Source organism: Carlito syrichta, unplaced genomic scaffold, assembly GCF_000164805.1.
Source record: "Carlito syrichta isolate Samal-C Ts95f unplaced genomic scaffold, Tarsius_syrichta-2.0.1 Scaffold308804, whole genome shotgun sequence".
In the NCBI taxonomy this organism is placed as follows: Eukaryota; Metazoa; Chordata; class Mammalia; order Primates; family Tarsiidae; genus Carlito; species Carlito syrichta.
Window position 1 is genome coordinate 463,317 of NW_007252900.1, and position 25,731 is coordinate 489,047.

Sequence of the window (25,731 nt, forward strand, 5' to 3'; positions counted from 1 at the left end):
TATTATAGTCTATGAACATGAGTATCATTTTCCCACCTAAAAATGACAGAATGCTTGCAAAACTTAATTTTATAGTACTTTTGAAAATGACAAAGCTCACTAACATTTAAGATCTAAGTTTGGTTTATGTAGCCATTGATGCAGAAAATGCAAGCACACAGGGTTTAATAAAAGTATGCCATGAAAAGATGCTCATGCAAATAACTAGAATACATCTCCTGATTGCTTTCCCCTCATAAAAATAAGAAAAGGAGGACAGGCTCTTAAGTATTTTACTTTTATACCCTGCCTTGTTCAAAAGGAATTTAAGGGAAATATTGGCTCCCTGGATTTGAAAAGGAGAAAACACTCCTAAAACACACACCAGAAAGTCATATGTTTATGACTGGTGGGTGGCAAACTAGGGATTGCTGAAGTATATACTGATGATGATTCCAACAAGAATTTTGATTGCCTCTTTGTAATCAGATATATTCCTAAAAAAGACAATTCTAAATTCCTGTGCCAACCAGAAATTATGTAATTATCCCTGATAATTATTCTGAGTTTAATCTATGTAAAGCAAGAAAAATAGCTTTTTTATCCTTACTATTTGACTACAGAGAATGGATTAGTTCAAACCATTATTTTAAATCAGATAATTAGAGCCAAACTCTGTACATTTTATAATCAGTTTTAGTAAGTTTTACTGAAGAGCCTATAAATTAATAAAAGCCATTTTCAAGGATTGTCAAAGCCCACCAAGTCAACATAACCATAATCACAGAAATATCTCAAAGTCAAGCAAGTTAAGTTTCACTAAATCCTGTACATTGTGCATAAATCATAAATTGCAAACTAATGCAATAACGTTAAACAGCTCTGAATCAGTCACAGATAATGTCTTTAGTTAGTTTCAGTTTTTTTATTCTGAATACAAAAACATTTATTTTATGCAGTATAAAATCACTGATCTGGCTAGACTTTAACAGACAGGGATTAAAACAAAGGAAAAATTCTATCCAGTTTGTTTCTAAATCTTTGCCCATAGTAATTATCAAAAAAGTATGGCAGTATGGAATTTCATTTCTATTAAAAAGAAAACAGAATAAAACACAAAAATATGAGATTATTCATATTCCATACAAATCTCATTCTTTATTGGAATCTCTGGAAGATATGCCTCTTTAAAGTATCTTATATCCAGAATTCGTAAACAAATATTTGCATGGGGAGTTTAATAAAACCCAAGGAGCAGCCCAAATGTGGTCAGTGTTCATCATGTGACCTCAACTGAAATGTTTAATATTTTGGCCCCGGCGGCAGGCACAGTGCTGCGTGTAGTGCCTACTCTGGAGAGGATCACCTGAGCCCAGGAGACTGAGGCTGCAGTGAGCCATGATTATGCCACTGCACTCCAGCCTGGGCAGCAGACTGAGACCCTGACTAAAAAAAAGAAAAGATTTTGACCCTGGTCTGAGAAACTTGCCCTTAGATTTTAACACATCTTAGATTTTAACCCATCATAGACCTACCATCTGACTTCACTGTAGCCTCTCTGATGATGGCAGACATCGTACAGTAACAATGTAAGCTAACTTTCCATCATATCTTAGGAAAATCTTTTCAAGAAGAAAATGTATACAGATAAAAATATATTTTGAAAAGCTGCTGTTTTCACTAACTCCGGGAGATGCTCTATTAGACAACAAGCAAGCTTCAATCAGCATGTAGACTGATTGTGACTGCGTAACTTACTGTGAGTGGGATTCCATCTCAGATGGCAAATTATGTATTTTTTTTCTTCCACTTGTCACCCAGAGCACTCCATTATCCTAGGAGAGCTGGTAAAACTCAGCCTGAACCCCATCACCATAGCATTCAAAGCCATCCAGCCCCAGTCCCTACCCCAGTCTGAGTTCCCTCGACTGAGCATTCTTCCCAGTCTCCACTCCAATACCCACATCGACGTTCAGCCTTATAAACGGCAAAGACAGCCAAATCCAGCCTTTAGCAGTCATCCAGAGCAACCAGTGCATATAAAGCACTTCTTCATTTGGTATTTTGAGATTCATGGGGAGGTTAAATACAAAGAACCCAGCTAATCATCCCTCTGCTCTTGCCCAACCACTTTCTTCCTTTGCTCCTCCACACGTTCCAAAATTAAAAAGCACAGAACAGTTACATCTTTAGCTATTCTTTTAGTTTGCAAATATTTTAGCCCGGGCACAGTGGCTCAAGCCTATAATCCCAGCACTTTGGGAGGCCAAGGCAAAGAGGATTGCCTGAGTCCAAGGGTTCAAGACAAGCATGGGCAACTTGGTGAGACCTCATCTCTACAATAAATTAAAAAATTAGCTGGGCGTGGTGGTGCGCACCTGTAGTTCCAGCTACTAGGAAGGTTGAGGTGGAAGGATTGCCTTAGCCTTAGCCCAGCAGGTCGAGGCTGCAGTGGCCGTGTGCATGCCACCGCATTCCAACCTGGGAGACAGAGACTCTGACTCAAAAAAAAAAAAAAAGAAAAGAAAATATTTTGCATTCATTCTTGAGTGATAATTTTCCTAAGTACAAAATTCTAGGCTGACAATTATTTTTTTCTCATCGCTTTGAGGCTATCATTACAATATCTTCTGGCTTCTACTTTTGCTATTGAAATATAAGCCATTTGGCTGCCATTCCTTTCCGGGTTACATGTTTTCCCTCTTCATTGTTTCCTCCCCACCCCCTATCAATATTCTACAGTTAACTATCAAGAATCTAGTAGGGATTTCTTTTTATTTATCTAATAAGCTGGTTTCCCACATCTAAGAATTTGTATACTTCACCAATTTTGAAAAGTTCTCAACCATGACACCTCTGAATATTGGGTATCCTCCACCCTAGTATCTTTTGGTGACATTCAGATTCAACATGTAAGACTTTTTCATTGTACCCTCTATATTGCTTAACCTTTCTTCTGTATTTCTAATCTTTCTTTCTTTTCTTTAGGTCTATCATTTCATCATTCTTTTTACTACATCTAATGTGCCCAGTCAATCAGTTACAGATCTCTTTGGCTCTTTTTCAAGCCTGTCTGGTCAATTTTGATTCTTTTAATCTCACATCATATGTCATATTTTCTCTATTTCTTTTTATTTAGTCTATACCTGGTAGATCTAATATATATCGTCTTTGAGAGTTTATGCAACTTGTATTTCTAATTCTCACCCTTATTTTAGAATGTGAGCTCATGTCCTTGGCACTCTGTGGGGAATCTTTGAGGTCTTGGTTTAAAGAAGAGTTTTTCCAATCTAAACTTCAGGCTTTCTTTCCTTTTTCTTTCTTTTTTTTTTTTAGCCAAAAAGATAGTATGAATTCTAGCTCCAGACCAGTGTATTTGTGGTCTTGTGCTTAAAAATTCTACTTCATAGCTCCCACAGGGAGGATACTGCCCTGTGGGAATTCTCACATTATCCATGTGTCTCTCATGTATCTTCCTACTCTCCTCTTGCCTCAGCCTTTATCTCCGGTGCCCCATATTCACTGCCCATCAAAATTCAGGCTGTAAGCTACCAAGAACTAGCAGATACTTTCAAAGACCACATGAATCTATAGCACTAACTGACTCTGGCCTCAGAAAAATTCCTTTATCTCCCACCAGCTAAACTATTTACTAAATACATGTGTATGTACTTTTATATAAAAATTTATATATGATTTAAGATATAATACATGAGAATTTATGTGTGTAATGTACCACCCCAGCATATTTGCTTGAACTATACCAGTAGACATTTCTAATGCTTCATATTGTCAGAAATAGAAGACGTAGAACCAATGAAATGCTATCTAAATCAATTGCACAGAACCCAACTAATCATCCCTCTACTCTTGCCCCACCACTTTCTTCCTTTGTTCTTCTGCTCTTCCACATGCTCCAAAATTAAAAAGCAGAGAACAGTTACACCCTTAGCTATTATTTTAGTTTGAAAATATTTTGCATTCATTCTTGTAATAAATGATGGCTCATGTTTGTAATCCTAGGACTTAAGGCAGCTGAGGCGAGATGGCTGCTTGAGTCCAGGAGTTCAAGATCAGTCTGGGCAATATAGCGAGACTTCATATCTACAAAAAATATGAAAAAATTAGCCAGGCATGTGGTGACACGTGCCTGGATTCCCATCTACCCAGAAGACTGAAGCCAGAGAATCTCTCGAGTCCAGGAGTTTGAGGTAGCAATGAGCCATGTTTGTGCCACTGCACTCTAGCTCTAGTGACAGTGAGATCCTGACTCAAAATAAATACATCCATCCATACATATGTCCTTACATACATACATACATAAAATCAATTGCTTTACTAGGAGACAAAATAGTTTTTAATTATACAGTGACCAATGCTCACAAATGTTTCCAATTATTATCATACCACCATTTCTCCAGGTATACCAGTTAGTTCTGTTGCAAATTAAAACTTTCTTTACTCCTAAAAAATGTCCTGAAATTGATTCCTAAAGTAGTGAAGGATAAAGATTGGCAAAAGGCTTATAACTGTTACAAGTTACTGCCGGGCTCAGTGGCTCAGCCTGTAATCCCGTGCCTTTGGGAGGCTGAGGTGAGTGGATTGCCTGAGCCCGTGGGTTCGAGACCCGCCTGGACAGACGAGACCTCATCTCTACAATAAATTAAAAAATGAGCCGGGCGTGGTAGCGCACGCCTGTAGTTCCAGCTACTTGGAAGGCTGAAGCAGAAGGATCACTGGAGCCCAGCAGGTCGAGGCTGCAGTGGCCGGGAGCGACCACTGCACTCCAGTCTGGGCGACACAGTGAGATTCCAACTCAAAAAAAAAAAAAAACAAGTTACTGAGTATATTCAGGTACTTAATACACAGGATTTTCACTAAAACTCTCATGCGCTCACATAGAGAAAATGAGCCTCACACAGGTTCAGTAACTTTCTCAAAAGTCCCATTCTCTTTCAGGCTCAACTCTGAGTCTCCCCAACTCTTTCCATCTGTGCCAGAATTTCACTCCTAGAATGACAGATAAACTCAGGAGGAACTTTAATCCTGCCATCTCCAGGCAAGGGAGATATAGGAATTACATTTTACCTGGGGCAAAATGTGTAACTACACAAATAAATTAAACTTAATCTATGAAGAAATACATGTTGCCAGTGTGTAAATAAATTTTTTCTTTAGAGACAGAGTATCACTCTGTCACACAGGCTAGTTGCAGTGGTAAGTAGTTATTTTAAGAAAATACCAATTTGTCTTTTGTATACTCTGAAAGCAAAATGAAAGAAAGTCAAATTGCAACATGAGGCATTTTTTCAAATGTTTTTTCCTGATTATAAAGTTGATACAACAGCAGATTAACTTGAAGTACAGGGTAAGAGGGAACTTTATCTTCTTTAAAGGATAAAGGTGATAACCTTTAAACATGGACTGATCCTGTAAAAAAGTTAAAGTGTGTCCTATATGAATGGAGATATGAGCAATGCCCTCTTAATGAACATAAACTTTTCCCAAGTATTAGTCATACTTTATTTCTAAAAGATTTCTACAATCAGTAACTGCTCAAGGCTTCAGCAATGGGACACCAGGTTATTATGTATAAACATCTCACACCTAAGATACCCATTCAGGAATCAAACAGGTGATGAGCTGCACTTATATTGCACACTTTCCAGAAGACGGCGTGGCAATATCTATCAACACGTAAAACATTTTGTAACCCAGTAATTCCACTTCAAGGCATCTCTCCTAGAGAAATGCACACATATGCACAAAGATGGTTGCTGCCATATTGCTGGCAACTCAAGGACCCAAGCAAGGTACTAGAACTCTTCTTCTCAATACAGTTGGCCCTCAGTATCATGGGGGATTAATTCCAGGACCTTCCACGGATACCACAATCCACGAATGCTCAAGACCCTGATATAAAATGACACAGTATTTGCAGATAACCCACAAACATCCTCCTGTATACTTTAAATCATCTCTAGAGTACTCATAATACCTAATACAAAGTAAATGCTATGTAAATAGCTGTTACACTGTATTGTTTAGGGAATAATCACAAGTCTGTATATGTTCAGTACAGATGCCACTTTTTTTCCTGAATATTTTTTATCCAGTTAGTTGAATCCGCAGATGCAGAACCCATGGATATGGAGGACTGAATGTACAAACATATGGATATCTAAAATGAATTAAATATCTCTATGTGAACTAATAAAAATGTCTCCAAGACATTTTAAAATATGTCACTTATTTAATCCACACAAAACTATGCAATTTCACATTCAATATAAAAATACAGAGAAAAATGACTGAAAGGATACATAAACTATTAACTGGGGAAAGATATCAAATGAGGGTTAAAAATAAACTTTCACATTAGACAGTAATAATGCTGGAAACACAACTTGTTATTACAGGGATAAAATATATATGTAAAAATATTTTAACGAGGCCGGGCTCCATGGCTCAGCCTGTAATCCCAGCACTTTGGGAGGCTGAGGCGAGTGAATTGTCTGAGCCCACGGGTTCGAGACTCACCCAAGCAACTTGGTAAGACCTCAGCTTAACAATAACTCAAAAATTAGCTGGGAGTGGTAGCACACGCCTTTTGTTCAGGCTACTTGGAAGGCTGAGGCAGAAGGGCCGTGGGAGCCTAGCAGGTCATCTCTAACTGAGATTGCATCTTAATTCATCACACTGTATACTGTTGTCAGTCATAAGTAGGTGCTCAATGTGTCTTTTTTTTTAGAAAGTAGAATGTAAGTTATTAAATGATAAATTTTTAATTATCCAATAAAATTCGTACACTTTTCAAATTTAAATGTCTTAAACAAGTTCACCTTCTCTTCCAAGCCACATGGACCAAGAATAAGATACCACTTTATTGGCTCCACAAGAAGTATACTTTAACAATTTTCTGTTTTGACAGTTATAAAAATACACATAATAAAACTAAGAAATACATAGTATCCTTGCATCATCACTATCATGTAATTAAATGCTACAGACCAATAAATTACATTAAGCCACAAGAGATAAGTTACATAATTTTGATACTTTACCCTCTGATGTATTTTCTCCCTATGGTAGTTAGAAATTTGGACTTGATCATCAAAGCTGAGGAGCATTACAAAGTCCAGTTTAACTTCCGGCCCTTGTCACTCTTCTGTCAGAAATCTTGGGCAGAATGTCAAAGTTCAACTAAACAATCAGAACCTAATGCATCTTCCCAACACATCTGGCAAGTATTTGTATAATATGTATAAAATGCCCTCAATCCTTTGTACATTAAGACCAAAGGCAGTCATTGGTTGAGTAAATACTATCCATAATGATGGAATGACAGATGCATTCTGTTGTAAATTTTTTTATTGTTTAAATCTTAAAAACATCCTCAAAGCAAAGGTAAGCATCACAACAACAAATGATAAGGAGAAAGGATTTAGGTATTTCTGAATTCTATTTCCCACTCTGACATGAAGATTTTCTCAATTTTTAAAGAAGCATTTCTGTCCTTTGGTAAACTGAAAGTCTTAAAAATTGCCTGCCTGGTTCATAAGTTTCCAACTTATTAAAATGTGCAACACGCACATTTTAGTAGTTCCAAGAGTGACTAGGACATATGAGCAATAAACATTACCTCAGAAGCAAAACATTGCAGTTGTAATAGATTACATAAGAAAAAATAATGGTTAGCATAATACAAACATAAAAGAAAAAAGTAAGCCAATCCTACAATATCTCCCCTCCTATAATATCTCCCTAAGTTTATTATATAAACAGATGGTAATGTTACTGGATAATATTTTCTAATGTCTTCCCCAACCTCACTCTCCCAAAAGAGTAGTGTTAAAAAATTCCGTATCAACAAAAGCTTTTTCTGTCTGTTTGCTCAATAGGGAACCGGAAGTCAAGTCAAGATCCAGGCAGGTCAGTCAGCAGGTTTTACTAGTCAGTAAATTAGCTGGTCTAGGCAAGGCTGGTGCCATTTTGGTACAGCAAATTTCTGTACTCCTTACAGGTCATTATCAGTTTCCTTATTCACACCTTCTCTGGAGACCGAACAGCACTGCTTTTTTCCTTCTTTGCCTTTGTACCTTACTCTTCAACTTCAGCAAAGCTCTTAGACCAAAAAGTGTTGATATCTTGTACACCCTAAGCCTCAGCCTGCCTGCCTTTGATCATGTTGCTCCCTGGACCTAAGTCAAGTTCCATCCCAATCCTACACATTCAAAACCTTACTCATCCACCAAAATGCATCCTCCAACCAGAAGTAACACTATCATCCTCTAATTTCATGTAGCATTTTGTCTTTAAGGCACATATCACTTTCTATTACCCACACTGACTATAATGCATCCAATCTCCAAGCATTGCTCATCTCTGTAGTGAGCACCATAAGAGCAACAAGCACATTTGAGTAGTTCCCACAGTGCCTAGGACATATAAGCAATAAACATTAATTGAATTTAGTAACTTCATGGAAGAGGCTTAAGCAGTGGTTTCTCCAATCAGCAGCCTCAGCACATCTGGGAGCATTCTAGAAATGCAAAATTTTGGGCCCCCAACTCAGACCCACTGAACAGAAACCCTGAGGGTGAGGCCCAGCAACCCATATGTTAACAATCCCTCCAGGCGTTTCCACTACAGCTCAAGTGAGAGAAACACTGGAGCAAAAAAGACAGGGTAGTTTAGGGGTGAGAAGTGTTACAGCCACAAGCCTAAATTGCCAGTTACTGACACTGAGAGCAGGGAGATGGGAAGAGATATGGCCTTTAAGTCATACTCCTAAATACCCTAATAACTAATGCACATTCATAAAGTGAAGGATCTTTTAAAATTATCCCCTTCTTTATTCTATATGTTTATATTACCAAATAGGCATATGATTTTAAAGGTTGTCTAGTTACAGATATACATAAGCATGAGAAATATCATAACCCTAAACAGAGGAATCCTTTTGGAGTCATGAAGGCTTATGCAATAATGTCTACAATAAGACCATGTAGAAGAAGCCATTCTCTCAAAATATAAAGCAGGTTTTACCACAGGTATTCCCAGGCACTGAAGTACCAGAGTCAATTGGTCTAGTTATAATGGGTTTTCACTATCATAGATGGCACTTCCTCAAATATCAGTTTTATTTATGTGAGTTGCATTTAAAAAAAGGAAAATTATTTCTCACATTCAATCATACATACCGAAATTAAACTTCTAAACAATACGAAGCTGCCACAATCCAAAAAAAAGATGACTTTGTACTGAACATCTGATTCACATAGCCAGGGATCAATCACTCACTCAGAATTAATTAGAAACACTGAGCTTGTGCTTAAACATACATATTTTAAATAAAAAGCAGGAAAAAAATGAATCTCTTAAAAAAGCCAATAGTTTTACACTGTACTATCAAAAATAGCCCAACTCGCTGTGCACGACCTTAAATTCACCCAATGTAACAGGGTAAATATCAGCCCACGTAAAGTCGTCATGCAAGGTCATATTCCCATAATCCAAGTGATCAAATGCAGTGGTTCTGAAAGTGTGGTTCCCAAGAACAACAACAGCCTCTGAAAACCTGTTCGAAATATTAATGCCCCAAACTTTCTGGATCAGACACTTGAGGATATAGCCCAGCAAATCAGTGTGTTGACAAGCCCTCCAGATAATTCCTCTAATAAACCACTAAAGTTTAAGAGCCACTAGTTTAAAAGAGAATCTTAGGCTAGACACAGTGGCTCATATGAGCCTGTAATTCTAGCACTTTGAGAGACTGAGGCAGGAAAGACTGTTCAAGTCCAGGTTAAATTAAGACCAACCTAGGAAACATAGCAAGATCTTATCTAGACATTTATGCAGACATGCATAGAATCTTGACCTAGAAAGAAAGCTATACTTCTGAATTACCTAGACTCATTAGCTATTTTTTTCTTTTTTTTTTAAACCTGAGAGTAAAGATCATCTCATTGGCATAAACAACGGTAGTCCTAATAAGAGGATGTTGTAATGTTGAAAGTATAACCCCTTTTTAATTTACAATAAATACTCCAGTATTAATTTTAAACTATGAATAGAAATGCTCTAGATATTACAATGAATAAGTATTCCATTAAAGTCCATTTATGTTCTCAGTTCTGTGTTCAGGACCTAATGACCACCATAACTGAAGTGCAACTACAGAGTCCTGTGGTATCAGTAGTAGCAGACAGAGCACCAGAGTGCATATACATGCAGAAAAGAGGAGGACGGGGGTGGGGGAGGGAGGAAGAAGAATAAAGAGAAAAAAATGGGGAGGGGAGACCAAAAACCAAAATTGTAGGAAGATATTCTCATCCTAACATGTAACTCTGACTCATTTCTACAGTCAACAAAAATGACTCATTTCGGGTGCTTATGTTCCCTTCTCCCCATTGTCAAGCATTATAATTTTATAATTTAACATTTATGAGGGCAGGCTGTGGAGATAAACACATTATAAGAGCAGATTACACTATAACCTAATAAACTATAGGCAACACTTAAACTGAAATGTTTGTGCATTTTTGGCTTTCTGACTTCTAAAATTCAAGAGAAGAAGAAAAGGAAAGTCTGTATCCAGCCAAACTATACTCCACAATAGAACAGTAATGCAAAGCCACAGTTATGTACTGACATTATACAGCTCTGAAACTGGCAACAGCTGACTCATTCTGGAAACACTGATGGAAATCACATTTTTCTAGAAGATACAAAGTCTTCCTAAGACTTCATTTCTATATTTGATTTTTCTTTCTCCTTGCTTTAGAAACACTATGACTACTAAGAGATCTTACTATTGAACATTATAAGTAACAATATTTTAAATGTATATAGCTCTCCAATGTCAGTTATCCAAAAAGTCACATTGTTTTCAGAGAGGTTGTTTGCCCAAAACTTATATAGAACTTTAAGTGGAAAATTCCATGTGCATCAGCATAAAAATTTTAAAGGCTGATGGGCAAAAAGCCTAAGTGTACTTAGGTCAAAAGTTGTAATCAGAATAATAGTGTATGTTCACCCAACTAATGTATACTAGGAAGAAAAAGTGAGAGAGTATGGCACGTAAGTACCAAAAAATAATTTTTATACCATTTAAAATAAATTACATTATTTCACATATTGTCAAAATGGCTTGTGTAAGAAATCAAAATCTCAATAAGAAATATCACAAGAAAATATAAGCTAAGATTTATGTACCTGAGCCAGAGAAACAATATACATGTGAAGAATGTATATCCTTCAAGAATCATTTACGATGATATTTTCTGGAGTTTAGATAAACTCTTATCCCCACAGTAACTTTCTTAAACTCCTTGGCTGAGAGAAATGATTAGAGTTTTCTGTCATAGTTACTTGGTCAAAGAGACAAATTAGACAAACAGAGACAGTGCTTGGTGGAAAAGTACAAAAATGAGAACCAACATATTTATGCCGGATAACATGGGGATGGTTAACAGACAAGTTAGTCTATCATCACTGAAAATAAGCATTTTTCTTCATTTGGTTCTAATAACACGTGATAAACTAACACATGATATGCTTTTTTCCCTGTAATTTAAAATCATGTATTAACCTTTAAAAAGACAACAATAAATGAAGGTTTTTAAAAATATCTGACTAAAGTTAATTTGCAGTCAAAGTAGATATGTAATTTGAAAGTCTTTCCAATTGTATTAATAAGATAAATCATATTTACAAAGCTACCTCACTTGCCAGTTATTTTACAGGTGTTAGGAGATCAAGAGACAATGTAACATTTACAATCAAAAGGATATCAAAGCCAGGCTTGGTGGCTCAGCCTGTAATCCCGCGCCTTTGGGAGGCTGAGGTGAGTGGATTGCCTGAGTCCGCGGGTTCGAGACCCGCCTGGGCAGTGAAACCTCATCTCTACAATAAATCAAAAAAATCAGCCGGGCGTGGTAGCGCATGCCTGTAATTCCGGCTACTCGGAAGGCTGAGGCGGAAGGATCGCCGGAGCCCAGCAGGTCGAGGCTGCGGTGGCCGGGAGCGACCACTGCACTCCAGTCTGGGCGACCAAGTGAGACTCCAACTCAAAAAAAAAAATAAAAGGATATCCGACCAAGACAGGCTTTGACTGGGAGACAAAGAAACACTCTCTGCTTCTTTTTTTTCCTCCTACCCTTTTCATATACAGATCTAGAGAACCAAATTTCCCATATCAGCTCAAAATTCATAGCAACTCAAAAACTATAAGAGTTCTGGGGGGGAAAAAAGGAGAAAATCTTTGTGACCTAAAGTTAGGCAAATATTTACTAAAAAGGAAAAAAACATTAAACTGAAAGAAAAGTTCAAATAAATTTCATCAAAATGTAAAGCCATCTGCCAGGTGCAGTGACTCATGCCTGTAATCCCAGCACCTTGGGAGGCAGAGGCAAGAGATGCCTGAGCCCACAGGTTCTAGATCAGCCTGGGCAACATGGTGAGACCTCATCTCTATGATAAATCAAAAAAATCAGCTGGGTGTGGTGGCAGAAGCCTATAGTTCCAGCTACTTGGAAGGCAGAGGCAGAGGGATCGCCTGAGCCCAGCAGGTTGAGGTTGCGGTGGCCGTGAGTGTGCCACTGCATTCTAGCCTAGGTAACAGAATAAGACTCCAAATAAAAAATAAAAAGTAAAGCATCTATTCTTCAAAAGATACTATTAAGAGGATTAAGAAATAAGACACAGACTGGGAAAAAAATATATGCAAACTCAATAAAGGACTTGTATTCAGAATATATAAAGAATTCTCACAATTGCAAAAAAAGACTTTTTTCTAAAGGACAAGAGATGTGACACAAGTGAAGACATAAAAATGGCAAATAAGCATATGAAAATCAATATCACTAGACATTAAAGAAATACAAATTAAAATCACAGTGACATAACACTACTTACCTATTTTTGTTTGTTTGTTTTGGGTTTTTTTTGAGTTGGAGTCTCACTGTCACCCAGACCGGAGTGGTTTTTTTTGAGTTGGAGTCTCACTCTGTCAGACTGGTTTTTTTTTAGAGTCTCACTCTGTCACCCAGACTGGAGTGCAGTGGCCGCTCCCGGCCACTGCAGCCTCAACCTGCTGGGCTCCGGTGATCCTTCCGCCTCAGCCTTTCAAGTAGCTGGAACTACAGGCATGCGCTACCATGCCTGGCTATACTTACCTATTAAAATAGTATCAATTAAAAAAACCATGAGCCGGGCTCGGTGGCTCAGCCTATAATCCCATGCCTTTGGGAGGCTGAGGTGAGTGGATTACCTGAGCCCGCGGGTTCAAGACCCGCCTGGGCAGCAAGACCTCATCTCTACAATAAATCAAAAATCAGTCGGGTGTGGTAGCACATGCCTGTAATTCCGGCTACTCAAAAGGCTGAGGCAGAAGGATCGCCGGAGCCCAGCAGGTCGAGACTGCAGTGGCCGGGAGTGGCCACTGCACTCCAGTCTGTGCGACAGAGTGAGACTCCAACTCAAAACAAAACAAAACAAAACAAAACCAACCATACCATATAGGAGAGCAACGCAAACTTTCAAACAGTGCCGCTAGGAAGGAAAACTGGTACAACCACTTTAGAAAATAGCTTGGTAGTTTCTTAAAAAGTGAAATGTATGCCTTACCCATTCTATTCCTGGAAATTTAACCAAAAAAAAATTAATGTACATGTCCATACAAAAGCTGATACACAAATGCTCATACCACCTTTGTTTGTAAGAGCCCCACAATAGAAACAACCCAAGTGTCCATTAGCAAATGGTCAAAGGATAAACAAATTGAGATACAGGTGACCCTTGTAGCTAAGTCAGTCGGAAGCCTTACTAATAAAACAATCGATTAACATATATTTTGAATGCTATATATACTGTAGTCTTACAATAAAGTAAGTTAAAGAAAAGAAAATGTTATTTAAAAAATTATAAAGGGCCGGGTTCAGGGGCTCAGCCTTTAATCCCGCGCCTTAGGAGGCTGAGGTGAGTGGATTGCCTGAGCCCGTGGGTTTGAGACCCGCCTGGGCAACTTGGCGAGACCTCATCTCTACAATAAATCAAAAAATCAGCCGGGCGTGGTAGCGCGTGCCTGTTTGTTCCGGCTACTCGGAAGGCTGAGGCGGAAGGATCACCGGAGCCCAGCAGGTCGAGGCTGCGGTGGCCGGGAGCGGCCACTGCACTCCAGTCTGGGCGACAGAGTGAGACTCCAACTCAAAAAAAATTTTTTAAAAATTATAAAGGAGGAGAAGTATATTTACTATCCACAGGAAGTGGATCGCCACTGAGGTCTTCATCCTCATCATCTTCACACTGAGCAGGCTGAAGAGGAAGAGGAGGAACAGGGCTTGGGCCTTCCTGTCTCGGGACGGCAGAGGTAGAGGAGGCAGAAGGGGAGGCAGGAAAGGCACCATCAGCCTAACTTTGCAGAAATACATTGTGCTGTCTTTTTGGCCTTTTCGTTTTTCTAAAAATGTTTCTATGCAATACCAATCCTTCTTCCACGATTTGCTTTAGTTTCAGGGCCCATATCACAGAAGGGTCCATGTTGCAAAATGAAAAAGCAGCCTTGAATAACTGGAACCATTCTGCCAGATTATCCGATGTCCGTTTGTTTTCTGGCACTGCTTCTATGTCTTCTTCCTCATCACCTGACACTGGCTCAGAAACATTCATCTCCATCAAGTCATCTTCTGTTCATTTGTCTGGTATGGTATCTATTAGCTCTTGAATTCCCATATCTTGAAGCCCTTCACTCTCCACCGTTTTTGTGCCACACCCACAATCTTTTTCATAACCTTGATTGGCTCTGTCATAAATCCTGTGAAGTCATGCACAACACCTACAGTTTTCTCCAGCAGGAGTCGTTTTGGGCTTCATGGCTGTCATGGCTTTTTCTACAACAATGACATCCTCAATGGTGTGATGCTTCCAGACCTTCATGATGTTCTCTCTAATGGGGTTTTCTTCCATAGCACTGAGAATTATTTCTGTAGAATGTCATGTGTAATGAGCTTTAAAGGTCCTTAAGACTCTCCCAATCTAGAGGCTGAATTAGAGATGTTATGGTTGGAGGCAAGTAATTAATCTGATTTCACTTAAATAAAACTCCAGAAAATGCATAACAGAAAGCGAAGGCTACTTAAGAAGGGGCTTGAGGTAGGAATAAGGCTGGAGAAATTACAAAGGGGCTTTTGGGTTTGACAGATGTTCACTATCTTAATTGTGATGATGATTTCACAGTTCCTAACTTATCAAATTGTATATTTTAAATATGTGTATTTACTGAATGTCAGTTATATCTCAATAAAATGGATTTTTAAAAATTATCTGAAAGAAATATCTTCTACAGCTTCCACACACAAAATTCCATAGTATCTCCATAAGGGTAAGATGTTAAAAGTAAATTATGATAAAAGATGTATGCTGTAATCCCCAGAGAAACCACCAAAAAAACACCAATATAATGTAAAGTACTTAAAATGCTATACTAAAAAATACTTAATACAAAGGAAGGCAGTATAGAAGGAACAGAAACTAAGAGATGAGACATAGAACACACAGCAAAATGGCAGAACTAAATCTACCCATATTGACAATTACATTAAATGTGAAGGAATTAAGTATTAATCAAAGGGCAGAGTTTTCAGACTGGATTAAAAACATAAATATAATTGAAATATACACTATCTCTAAAAGACTTCAAAGATTCAAATAAGTTGAAAGTTTTACTTACAGAAAATATGCATTGCTCAAACAATAACATGAGCACAAGAGTGGCTATATATTAATATCAGACAAAACAGACTTTAAAGCAAAGAATATTTCTGGAGATAAAGACATTTCATATAGAAAAAGGAGTAATATAGCAGGAAAAAAAACCACTTATAAATGTTATATATACATTGAACAGCAGAGCCACAAAATAAATGAAACAAAAGCTGACAAAAATGAAAGGACAAAAAAAAATTCAACAATTATAGTCAGAAATTTCAAACTTCTAAAATAAATGATAAAATATATTGATAGAAAAACCAGTAATGATGTGAAAGATTTGAATAACACTATCAATTAACTTGACCAAACTGACATTTACAGAATAAGCTACCCAAAAAAACAACATAATACACATTCTCTTCAAGGGCACAGGGAATATTCTCCAGAACAGTCTTGATATAGTTTGGATATTGTTCCCTTTAAATCTCATGTTGAAATGTGATCCCCATCGTTGGAGGTGGGCCTTACGGAAAGTGTCTGGGTCTGGGGATGGCTCCCTCAAGATGGCTGGGTGAGCTCTCACTCTATTAGCTTACATAAGAGCTGGTTGTTTAAAAGAGCATGACACCTCTCTCTCCTTCCTGTTCTCACATGTGACATGCCCGCTCTCCCTTCACCTTCCACCGTAACTGGAAGCTCCCTGAAGCCCTCACCAGAAGAAAATGCAGGTGTCATGCTTCTTGTACAGTCTGAAGAACTGTGATCCAAATAAAACTATTTTCTTTAAAATTACCCAGCCTCAGGTATTCCTTTATAGCAATGCAAAATGGACTCAGACAAGACTATATGCCGAAAATGAACAACCAAAAAAAAAAAATCAACAAATTTAAAAGAAACAATGACATTGAATTACAAATAGCTGAAAGAAAAGATCAATGAACCGCCCCCCCAAGTAACCCATAGATCAAAGAGGAAGACACAAAGTAAATTAGAAATTATAGTTAACCCTCGAATGACACAGGTTTGAACTGCACAGTTGCACTTGTGGGCAGATTTTTTTTCAATAAAAATTACAAGTGTGCCTGCATTTCCTGCTTCTCCTTTCATTTCCTCCACCTCTTCCACCTCTGCCACCCTTGAGGCAGCAATACCAGTCCTTCTTTCTCTTACTCCTCAGCCTATTCAGTGTGAAGACGACAAAGATGAAGACCTTTATGAGAATTCACCTTCCATTTAATGAATAGTAAATATATTTTCTCTTCCTTTTGATTTTCTTATTTTCTTTTCTCTAGCTTACTTTATTGTAAAAACACAGTATATAATAAATTTAGCATATGAAATGTGTTAAACAACTGATTATCATTGCCAGTAAGGTTTCTGGTCAATAGTAGACTATTAGTAGTTAAGTTTTGGAGGAGTCAAAAGTTATAAAAAGATTTTTGACTGTATGGGAGGATCAGTACCCCAACTGCTGCCGTTGTTAAAGGATCAACTGTATTTTCAGTTAAATAAAGATCCAACATATCAAAATTTGTGACACAGCGAGTGATGCAAGTATCTATTTTATAAAACTAGAAGAAGAAGAAAAAAGCAAATACAACTGAAAGCAAACCAGGCACAGTGGTTCACACCTGTAATCCCACCACTTTGGAAAGCAGAGATGAGAGGATTGCTTGAGCTCAGAGGTTCGAGACCAGTATGAGCAACATGGCGAGACCTCATCTCTACAATAAGTCAAAAAATTAGGCGGGCATGGTGGCACATGCCTGTGGTTCCAGCTACTTGGAAGGCTGAAGCAGAAGAATCACCTGAGCCCAGCAGGTCGAGACTGCAGTAGTCACTGCACTCCAAGCCTGGGTGACAGAGTGAGAACCCGACTCAAAAAAAAAAAAAATTAAGTCAGAAATAAATGAAAATGAATGCAGAAAAACAACAGAGAAAAATCAATGACACTAAAACTAATGCATAGAATTAATAAAAAGATTTTTAAATTTGATAAGTCTCTAACAAGATCAATCAAGAAAAAATAAAAAAGATACAAATTACCAATGGCAAGAATGTAAGCTGGGCTCAGTGGCTCAGCCTGTAATCCCATGCCTTGGGAGGCTAAGGTGAGTGGATTGCCTGAGCCCGTGGGTTTGAGACCCACCTGGGCAAATTGCCGAGACAAAAAGAATGTAAAAGAGGCTATCTCTACAATTCCTATAGACAGTAAAAAGATAATATAAAGACACTATGAACAACTTGATGCCAATAAATTTGACAACTTAGATCAAATGGACAAAACCCTTGAAAGACAAATAACTAAAGTTCATACAAGAAGAAACTGAAGCTGGGCTCGGTGGCTCAGCCTGTAATCCCACGCCTTTGGGAGGCTGAGGTGAGTGGATTGCCTGAGCCCGCGGGTTTGAGACCCGCCTGGGCAGCGAGACCTCATCTCTACAATAAATCAAAAAATCAGCCGGGTGTGGTAGCGCATGCCTGTAATTCCGGCTACTCAGAAGGCTGAGGCGGAAGGATCGCCGGAGCCCAGCAGGTTGAGGTCACTGCACTCCAGTCTGGGTGACAGAGTGAGACTCCAACTCAAAAAAAAAAAAAAAAAAAATTTTTACATCATAGTTTAAAACTTTTCCACAAAGGCTGGCCCAGCATGGTGATGCATGCCTTACAGTTCCAACTATTTGAGAGGCTGACATGAGAGATTACTTGAGCCCAGGAGTTCAAGCTGCTGTGAGCTATATTGAGGTCACTGCACTCCAGTTTGGTTGACATAGAAAGACCCCATCTCTAAAAATACACAAATAAAAACTTTATTTATTTTTTATTTTTTGAGTTGGAGTCTCACTCTGTCGCCCAGGCTAGAGTGCAGTGGCACGCCCGCAGCCTTGACCTGCTGGGCTCAGGCAATCCTTCCACCTCAATCTTCCAGGTAGGTGAAACCAAAGGCACCAGCCACCAAGCACGGCTGATTTCTTATTTATTGTAGAGATGAGGTCTCGCCATGTTGCCCAGGCTGGTCTTGAACCCATGGGCTCAGGTAATCCTCTAACCTCAGACTCTCAAAGTGCTGGGATTACAAGCATGAGCCACCACGCCCAGCTAAATAAAAACTTTTTAAAAAAATAAACCTTCCTACGAAGAAAACTCCAGGCCCAAATGACTTCACTGAGGAATACTATGAACATTTAATACTAAACATTTACTACCAAAGCTAGACAAAAATTTTACATGAAACTACAGACCAATAACTCATGAACATAGATGTAAAAATCCTTAGCAAAATATTAGCAAATTGAATTCAGTTAATATAAAAAGTATGATCCATCATGACCAAGCATATATCCAAGAAATAAAAAGTTGCTTTGATATTCAAAAATTAATATAATACACTGATTAGAGAATAAAGAAGAAAAACAATATGACCATCACCATCTCAACCAACACAGAAAAAGCATGTGACAAAATCTAATACTCATTCTTGATAAAAATCTAACAAAGGGCATCTGCAAAAAGCACATGGGTAACATCATACTGGTAAAAGACCAAGTGTATCTTACCTAAAGTCAGGAAGAAGACAAGCAAATCTGCTCTTACCACTTTTCTCAATTTTGTATTAGAGGTCTTAGCCAGTGTAATAAGACAAGGAAAATAAATAAAAGGCAATATAGAAAAGAAGTACAACTTTCTTTATTCTCAGAAAATATGAATGGGAATGCAGAAAACCTTAAGTAATCAGTAAGAGTTACTTCAACTAAAAAATTAGTTAAATTAGCAAGGATGCAGAATACAAGGTCAATATAAAAACCAATTGTATTTCTAAATACTCAGGAAATTGATTTTAAAAAACAAAACCCAAAAACCTACTCACAATGGCATCAAGAAAAACATTACGAATTTAGTGATATATTTAACAAAATATGTGCAAGACCCAGAAAAAACTAAAAAGTGTTGGCAAGAAAAAACTACAGAAAACCTAAATAAGTGGAGAGATATAACATATTCACAGACTGGAAGACTCAATATAAAGATGGCAATTCTTCAAAAACTGATCTATAAATTTAGAGCAATATCAAGCAAAATTCTGGCAAAGAACACACAAAGGACCTACAATAGACAAAGCAAGCTTTAAAAAGAAAGACGAAATCAAAGGTACTACCTCATTGTAAGACCTACTATAAAGTTACAGTATGATATTGGCATAAGGACAGGTATATAGGGAGCAATGAAATGCATTAAGTGTCCAGAAATAGACCTCCATCAATATGATAAATTGATTTTCAACAAAGGTGCCAATGTAATTCAATGTGAAAGGGTAGTAATGCCAATAAATAATGCTGGAACAACCAGAAATTCAATTGAGAAAAGGTAAACATTGACCCTCTCCTCACATTATACACAAAAATGAATTCAAACGGATCAAAAGCCTAAATATAAGAAATAAAATCATAGAACTATAGAACAGGCCAGATGCAGTGGCTCAGCCTGTAATTTCATCACTTTGGGAGGCCAAGGTGAGAGGACTGCCTGAGCCTGGGGGTTCGAGATCAGCCTGGACAACTTGGTGAGACCTCATCTCTACAATAAATCAAAAAATTAGCCAGGCGTGGTGGTATGTGCCTGTAGCTCCAGCTCTTGGAAGGCTGAGGAAGAAGGATTGCCTGAGCCCAGCAGGTCGAGGTTACAGTGGCCGTGAGAGTACCACTGCACTCCAGCCTGGGAGACAGAGTGAGACTCCAACTCAAAAAAAAGAACTTGTGGAAAAAAACACAGGAAAAATATTTTTGTAAACTTTAGGCAAGCAAAGATTTCTTAGAAGATAGAAAGCACAAACCATAAAAGAAAAAAAATAAATTGAATTTCATCAAAATTTAAAGCTTCTAAGCTTCAAAACCCATCATTAAGAACCATTAAGAAAATAAGGACAACCCCTTTGGGGCCCCTCCCAGTGTGGGAGGTTTTCTGTCCTCTCGATAAATCCTGCTTTAAAAACAAAAACAAAAGACACTCCATAGACTGGGAGAAAATATTTTCAAAACATATATCTAACAAAGGACTTTTATTCAGAGTATATAAAGAACTCAGTAAGATAGACAGGCAACCCAATTTTTTTTTAATGGACAAAAGAGTTAAATAGACATGTCTGGGTGGGATTGGCAGTTGAGGAAAACTGCCAGAGGAGGGAGTGACATACCTCATCAACAAGGGTGCCTGCATAGTGATATATGCATACCTAACCCTGAATTGTACCCCACATCTTTTAAATAAATAAATAGACATATCACAAGTGACAATAGCTGAATGGACAAGAAACACACAAAAAGATGTTCAGCAACACTGATTATTTTAAAAAATACAAATTAAAGCCATAAGATTTCTAGAATGGTTGAAATAAAAAAGACTGAGCATTAACAAATGACAGCAAGGATGTGGAATAAATGAGACTCATACATTGCTGGGAAGAATCCAAAGTGATACAGTCACTGTGGAAAAGATTGGCAGCTTCTTGGAAAGTAACTATACATGTGCTATATGGCCCAGCACTTCCACTCCTAGATACTAATCCAAGAGAAATGAAAGCATATAATTTACATCAATGTTCAGAACACCTTTATTTTTAACAGTCAAAAATCAGAAACAACTCGAATGTCCATAAACATTTGCAGGAATGGATAAGCAAACTGTGTTATATCTAATATACCTCAGAGGGGAAAAAAGAACATGGATGAATAACAAAATCAACATGTTAAGTAAAAGAAGCAGACACAACAGGGTTCTCAGCGTATTATTCCTTTTGTACAATATTCTAGAAAACACAAAACTATAGGGATAGAAAGTAAATCCTGGTTGTAGAATGCAGTATGAATTAACTGCAAATGCTCAGGATAAACCTTTTAGTGTAATAGAAATATTCAAAAATTGATTGTCATGGTAAACAATTTTATACATAAAACGTATTCAACTGCACACTTACAACAGGTAAATCTTATGCTATCTGAATTACACCTTAATAAAGCTATTTAAGCTGGGCTCGGTGGCTCAGCCTGTAATCCTGCGCCTCGGGAGGCTGAAGTGAGTGGATTGCCTGAGTCCGTGGATTCGAGACCCGCCTGGACAACCTGGCAAGACCTCATCTCTACAATAAATCAAAAATCAGCCGGGCGTGATAGCGCACGCCTACAGTTCCAGCTACTTGGAAGGCTGAGGCGGAAGGATCGCCGGAGCCCAGCAGGTCGAGGCTGCGGTGGCCAGGAGCGGCCACTGCACTCCAGTCTGGGCGACAGAGTGAGACTCCAACTCAAAAAAAAAAATAAAAAAATAAAACTATTTTAAAGGGTAGTTCAATTAATATCTATTCTATTTTTCTTTTCCATTACAATTTAAATCCTTATAGGCAGCTTTCATCATGATGATCATAAATACGTAGGGTTTTTGCATTGTTTGTTTTTTTCTGAGTCGGCATCTCACTCTTGTTGTCTAGGCTGGAGAGCAGTAGCATGATCACAGCTCACCATCATCTCCAGCTGCTAGGCTCAGGCAATTCTTCCACCTCAGCCTCCCAAGTAGTTGGGATTCCAGACAAGTGACACCACACGAGGCTAACTTTTTTTATTATTAATTTTTTTTTTTTTTTTAGAGACGGGGTCTCACTATGTTTTCCAGATGGTCTTGAACTCCTGGGCTCAAGCAATCCTCCCACCTCAGCCTCCCAAAGTGCTGGGATTACAGGAATTACACCCATCAGTCCTCATCACCCCAAAGTAGCTTGTCATTTAACAGCTTGATCTTCCTATTCTCTGGTCTCACTAACACCAGGAAAGTTCTCTTCCACTCTCTTCATTTATTTAATGTAAATCTTCCCTGCCAGGCTAAGCCCCATGAAGACTGGGACCAGAGATGTTTTGTGCACTGCTGAATCCCCAGCACATAGCATACTATATAGTATATAGTCTAATTAAATGCAAAAAAATAGAAGCTACTACCAGGTCTAAGCTACTAACAAGACAACCAACAATGACAATGAAATATATGGAAATCATATATAAAAACATTCAGGCCAGGCTCGGTGGCTCAGCTGGTAATCCCACGCCTTGGGAGGCTGAAGTGAGTGGATTGCCTGAGCCCGCAGGTTCAAGACCCGCCTGGGCAACTTGATGAGATCTCATCTCTACAACAAATAAAAAAAAAAAAATTAGCCGGGTGTGGTAGCACATGCCTGCAGTTCTGGCTGCTGGGAAGGCTGAGGCGGAAGGATCGCCAGAGCCCAGCAGGTCCAGGCTGTGGTGGCCGGGAGCGGCCACTGCACTCCAGTCTGGGTGACAGAGTGAGACTCCAACTCAAAACAAAACAAAACAAAACAAAAACAACAACAACAACAAAAAAAAAACATTCAAAGGACTTTTTACCCAGAGAAAGTATTTATGGATGATGAACCACTAAGGGAAATCAAACCTATCTTAAAAAGATCAATTACATAAAAAAGATATAGCTGACAATACTGAAACCTGAGATGAGGAATTGACTTCTGCTACTGACTAGTGGCTTTACTTAATGTACTTGGGCCTCCATTTTTTTCCTCAACAATAAATTAAAGAAGTTTGACTTTTGGGGTTCTGAACATTCTATTTCAATCTTTCACATTCATTTGTATGTCTAATAGTGCTCTAGAATGTAGAAAGTAACCCAAAAGGGTGTTATATGATGACAGACTAAAGCCCTAAAGCTGTCACAATCTGAACCAACTTACCTTACAAAAAAATATAGTCAAAGTCTACAAGATCTAGCTGAGCTTTATGAATGGTTGGACTACATCAGAGTTCAACAAACTATGAGCCCTGAGACAGTTACTGTTTGTGTAAAGTTTTACTGAAACATAGCCATATCATTTACTCAAGTATTGTCTATGGTTGCTTTTCTGCTACAATAGCAGAGCTCCATAGTTGTTTCATGGCCCACAGAGTCTAGCATATTTATTATCTGGCAGTTTACAAAAAAGTTTGATAACCCTGAACTGAATTATCTATAAGGTTCATTTTATATATTCTTATGCACTAACAAAGAAAAGAGCTGCAGTAAAATGCTCTTAATTGGAGGACAGGGATAAATAAGGAAAAAAGAATGAGAAGAGAGAACAAGTCAAATATGATTTCAATTCATCTGCCAATGGTTACACTAACTTCTCTTTTTAAGCAAGTAAGATGGCTTGTTTTCCAGTCACCAAAATCTTCTATTCCAAAAATACACAAGGCAAAACAAGCATTAGAGACTTAACACTCACCTGCCTTCCTTAACTTTTTCTGCATTCCCTCGACATATGTAATTTTCAATATAACCATCACTGCAGTTGAATTTTGACAAATCTGGGTCACAAACATCCAAGAAGTGAGGCCGCAGTCTGCCTATTGAATACTTGGCAATGTCAGTCAGGGACTGACTAGCAGCTGCACCAAATAAAAATGTTCCGATGGCTTTGTAAATAGTGGCTATGTAGTTATTCCTGATAAAGGAATTTGAATGCAACAGGTTAAAGTAAACAGACAGGGTTTCTCCAAGAATCATCTGAAAAAAGAAACAGAAAAATAATATGTTAAAGTAGCAAGCAAGCACTTTAAACAAAACACAGAAAGAAAATGGTAAATCACAGTAAGATCTTTGGTTTAAAAACAGCCCACAACTTTTTTTTTCTTTACAAATAGTTAACTTAGGGTATCTAATTCTAAACCACACACACAAGGAAGGTGTCAGGTCAATTGTAGACACTGCTTACAAACCCATGACTGAGTCAAAATCATTTCATAGCCTATCTGAAACAACAAGACCTTATTTATCTTATTGTATTCAAATAAACTGAGCTTTCATAAGTAGACAGTGATATATCCTGGAGGTTTAAAAACCATGGCTTGTTTAAAAACACACAAGCTTCTCCAATCAGAAATTCCTTTAATAAGTACTTTTAAAGCCTGGCATGGTGGCTCACACCTATAATCCCAGCACTCTGAGAGGCTGAGGCAAGAGGACTGCCTGAACCCAGAGGCCCAAGACCAGCCTGGGCAACTTGGGGAGACCTCATCTCTACAATAAATCCAAAAAAAAAAAAATTAGCCAGACATGGTGGCACATGCCTGCAGTTCCAGCTACTTGGAAAGCTGAGGTGGAAGGATCGCCTGAGCCCAGCAGGTCAAGGCGCGGTGGCTGTGAGCATGCCACTGCACTCCAGCCTAAGCAACAGAGTGAGTCACCCAACTCAAAAAAAAAAAAAAAGTACTTTTATCTGACAGATTCTTAATTTTTCTCAAACATTCCTCTGAATCAAAGACATTCATCATATTAAAAAGGGTAAACAGTTTCAGGGAGTACAAAATCTAATATGAAAGCCAGGATCTAACACTGATGCCAATGGGTAAAAAGGGCATAGATTTATTTGGCAGGGTCTACCAGTCCTGTCTTCCAGGAGATCTTTAGAGGGAAACTGAATCCTGAGTTTAAAGATATGACAAGGTTTCCAAACACTATACAAGTTAACAAACCAATATCCTGAAAAGTCAAAGAACACTGAATGGTAACAGTATAAACAGTAACATTTGCTGATTAAATACATGTAAGACAATAAAAAGCTAGCTACCTGAGACAAAAATAAACACTTAAAGAACAGTTCCCTTGCTAATCTGTAAGAAGGGAATATAAGTAACAAAGTTTCACTTGAGATACTGTTTCATCTTAATTTACACAAATAATTTTATAAAGCATTCAAACATTTCCACTGAATCAGAATTAACTGTCTTCGAGCTTTACCATAAGTGAAATAAATGATTGTTTCCTGAAAGGTAAGAACCTGATACCAAAAATTATTTCCTCATCTGGCTCACTGGCTCCTAGAATTCCATAATTAGAATAGTGTATCTTGGACAACTAGACTATGACCTCTACAAAAGCAAAAAAAAAAAAAAAAAAAAAGTTTCTTAACTGTTGAGAGCCGGCTCAGTGGCTCAGCCTGTAATCCCGCGCCTTTGGGAGGCTGAGGTGAGTGGACTGCCTGAGCCCACG

General features: G+C 38.1%; 1 protein-coding gene across 2 annotated transcripts in view; it reads right to left on the reverse strand.

Moving 5' to 3' along the window:
• The window catches only part of PLPP1 (phospholipid phosphatase 1), a 50,400-nt gene that overhangs the window by 16,581 nt on the left and 8,088 nt on the right, over window positions 1-25,731 (reverse strand). For both annotated transcript variants that reach the window (XM_008065788.2, XM_021716390.1), the window contains exon 3: window positions 23,966-24,246. In XM_008065788.2, coding sequence (XP_008063979.1) covers window positions 23,966-24,246 — 281 coding nt within the window. The remainder of the gene's footprint in view (window positions 1-23,965; window positions 24,247-25,731) is intronic.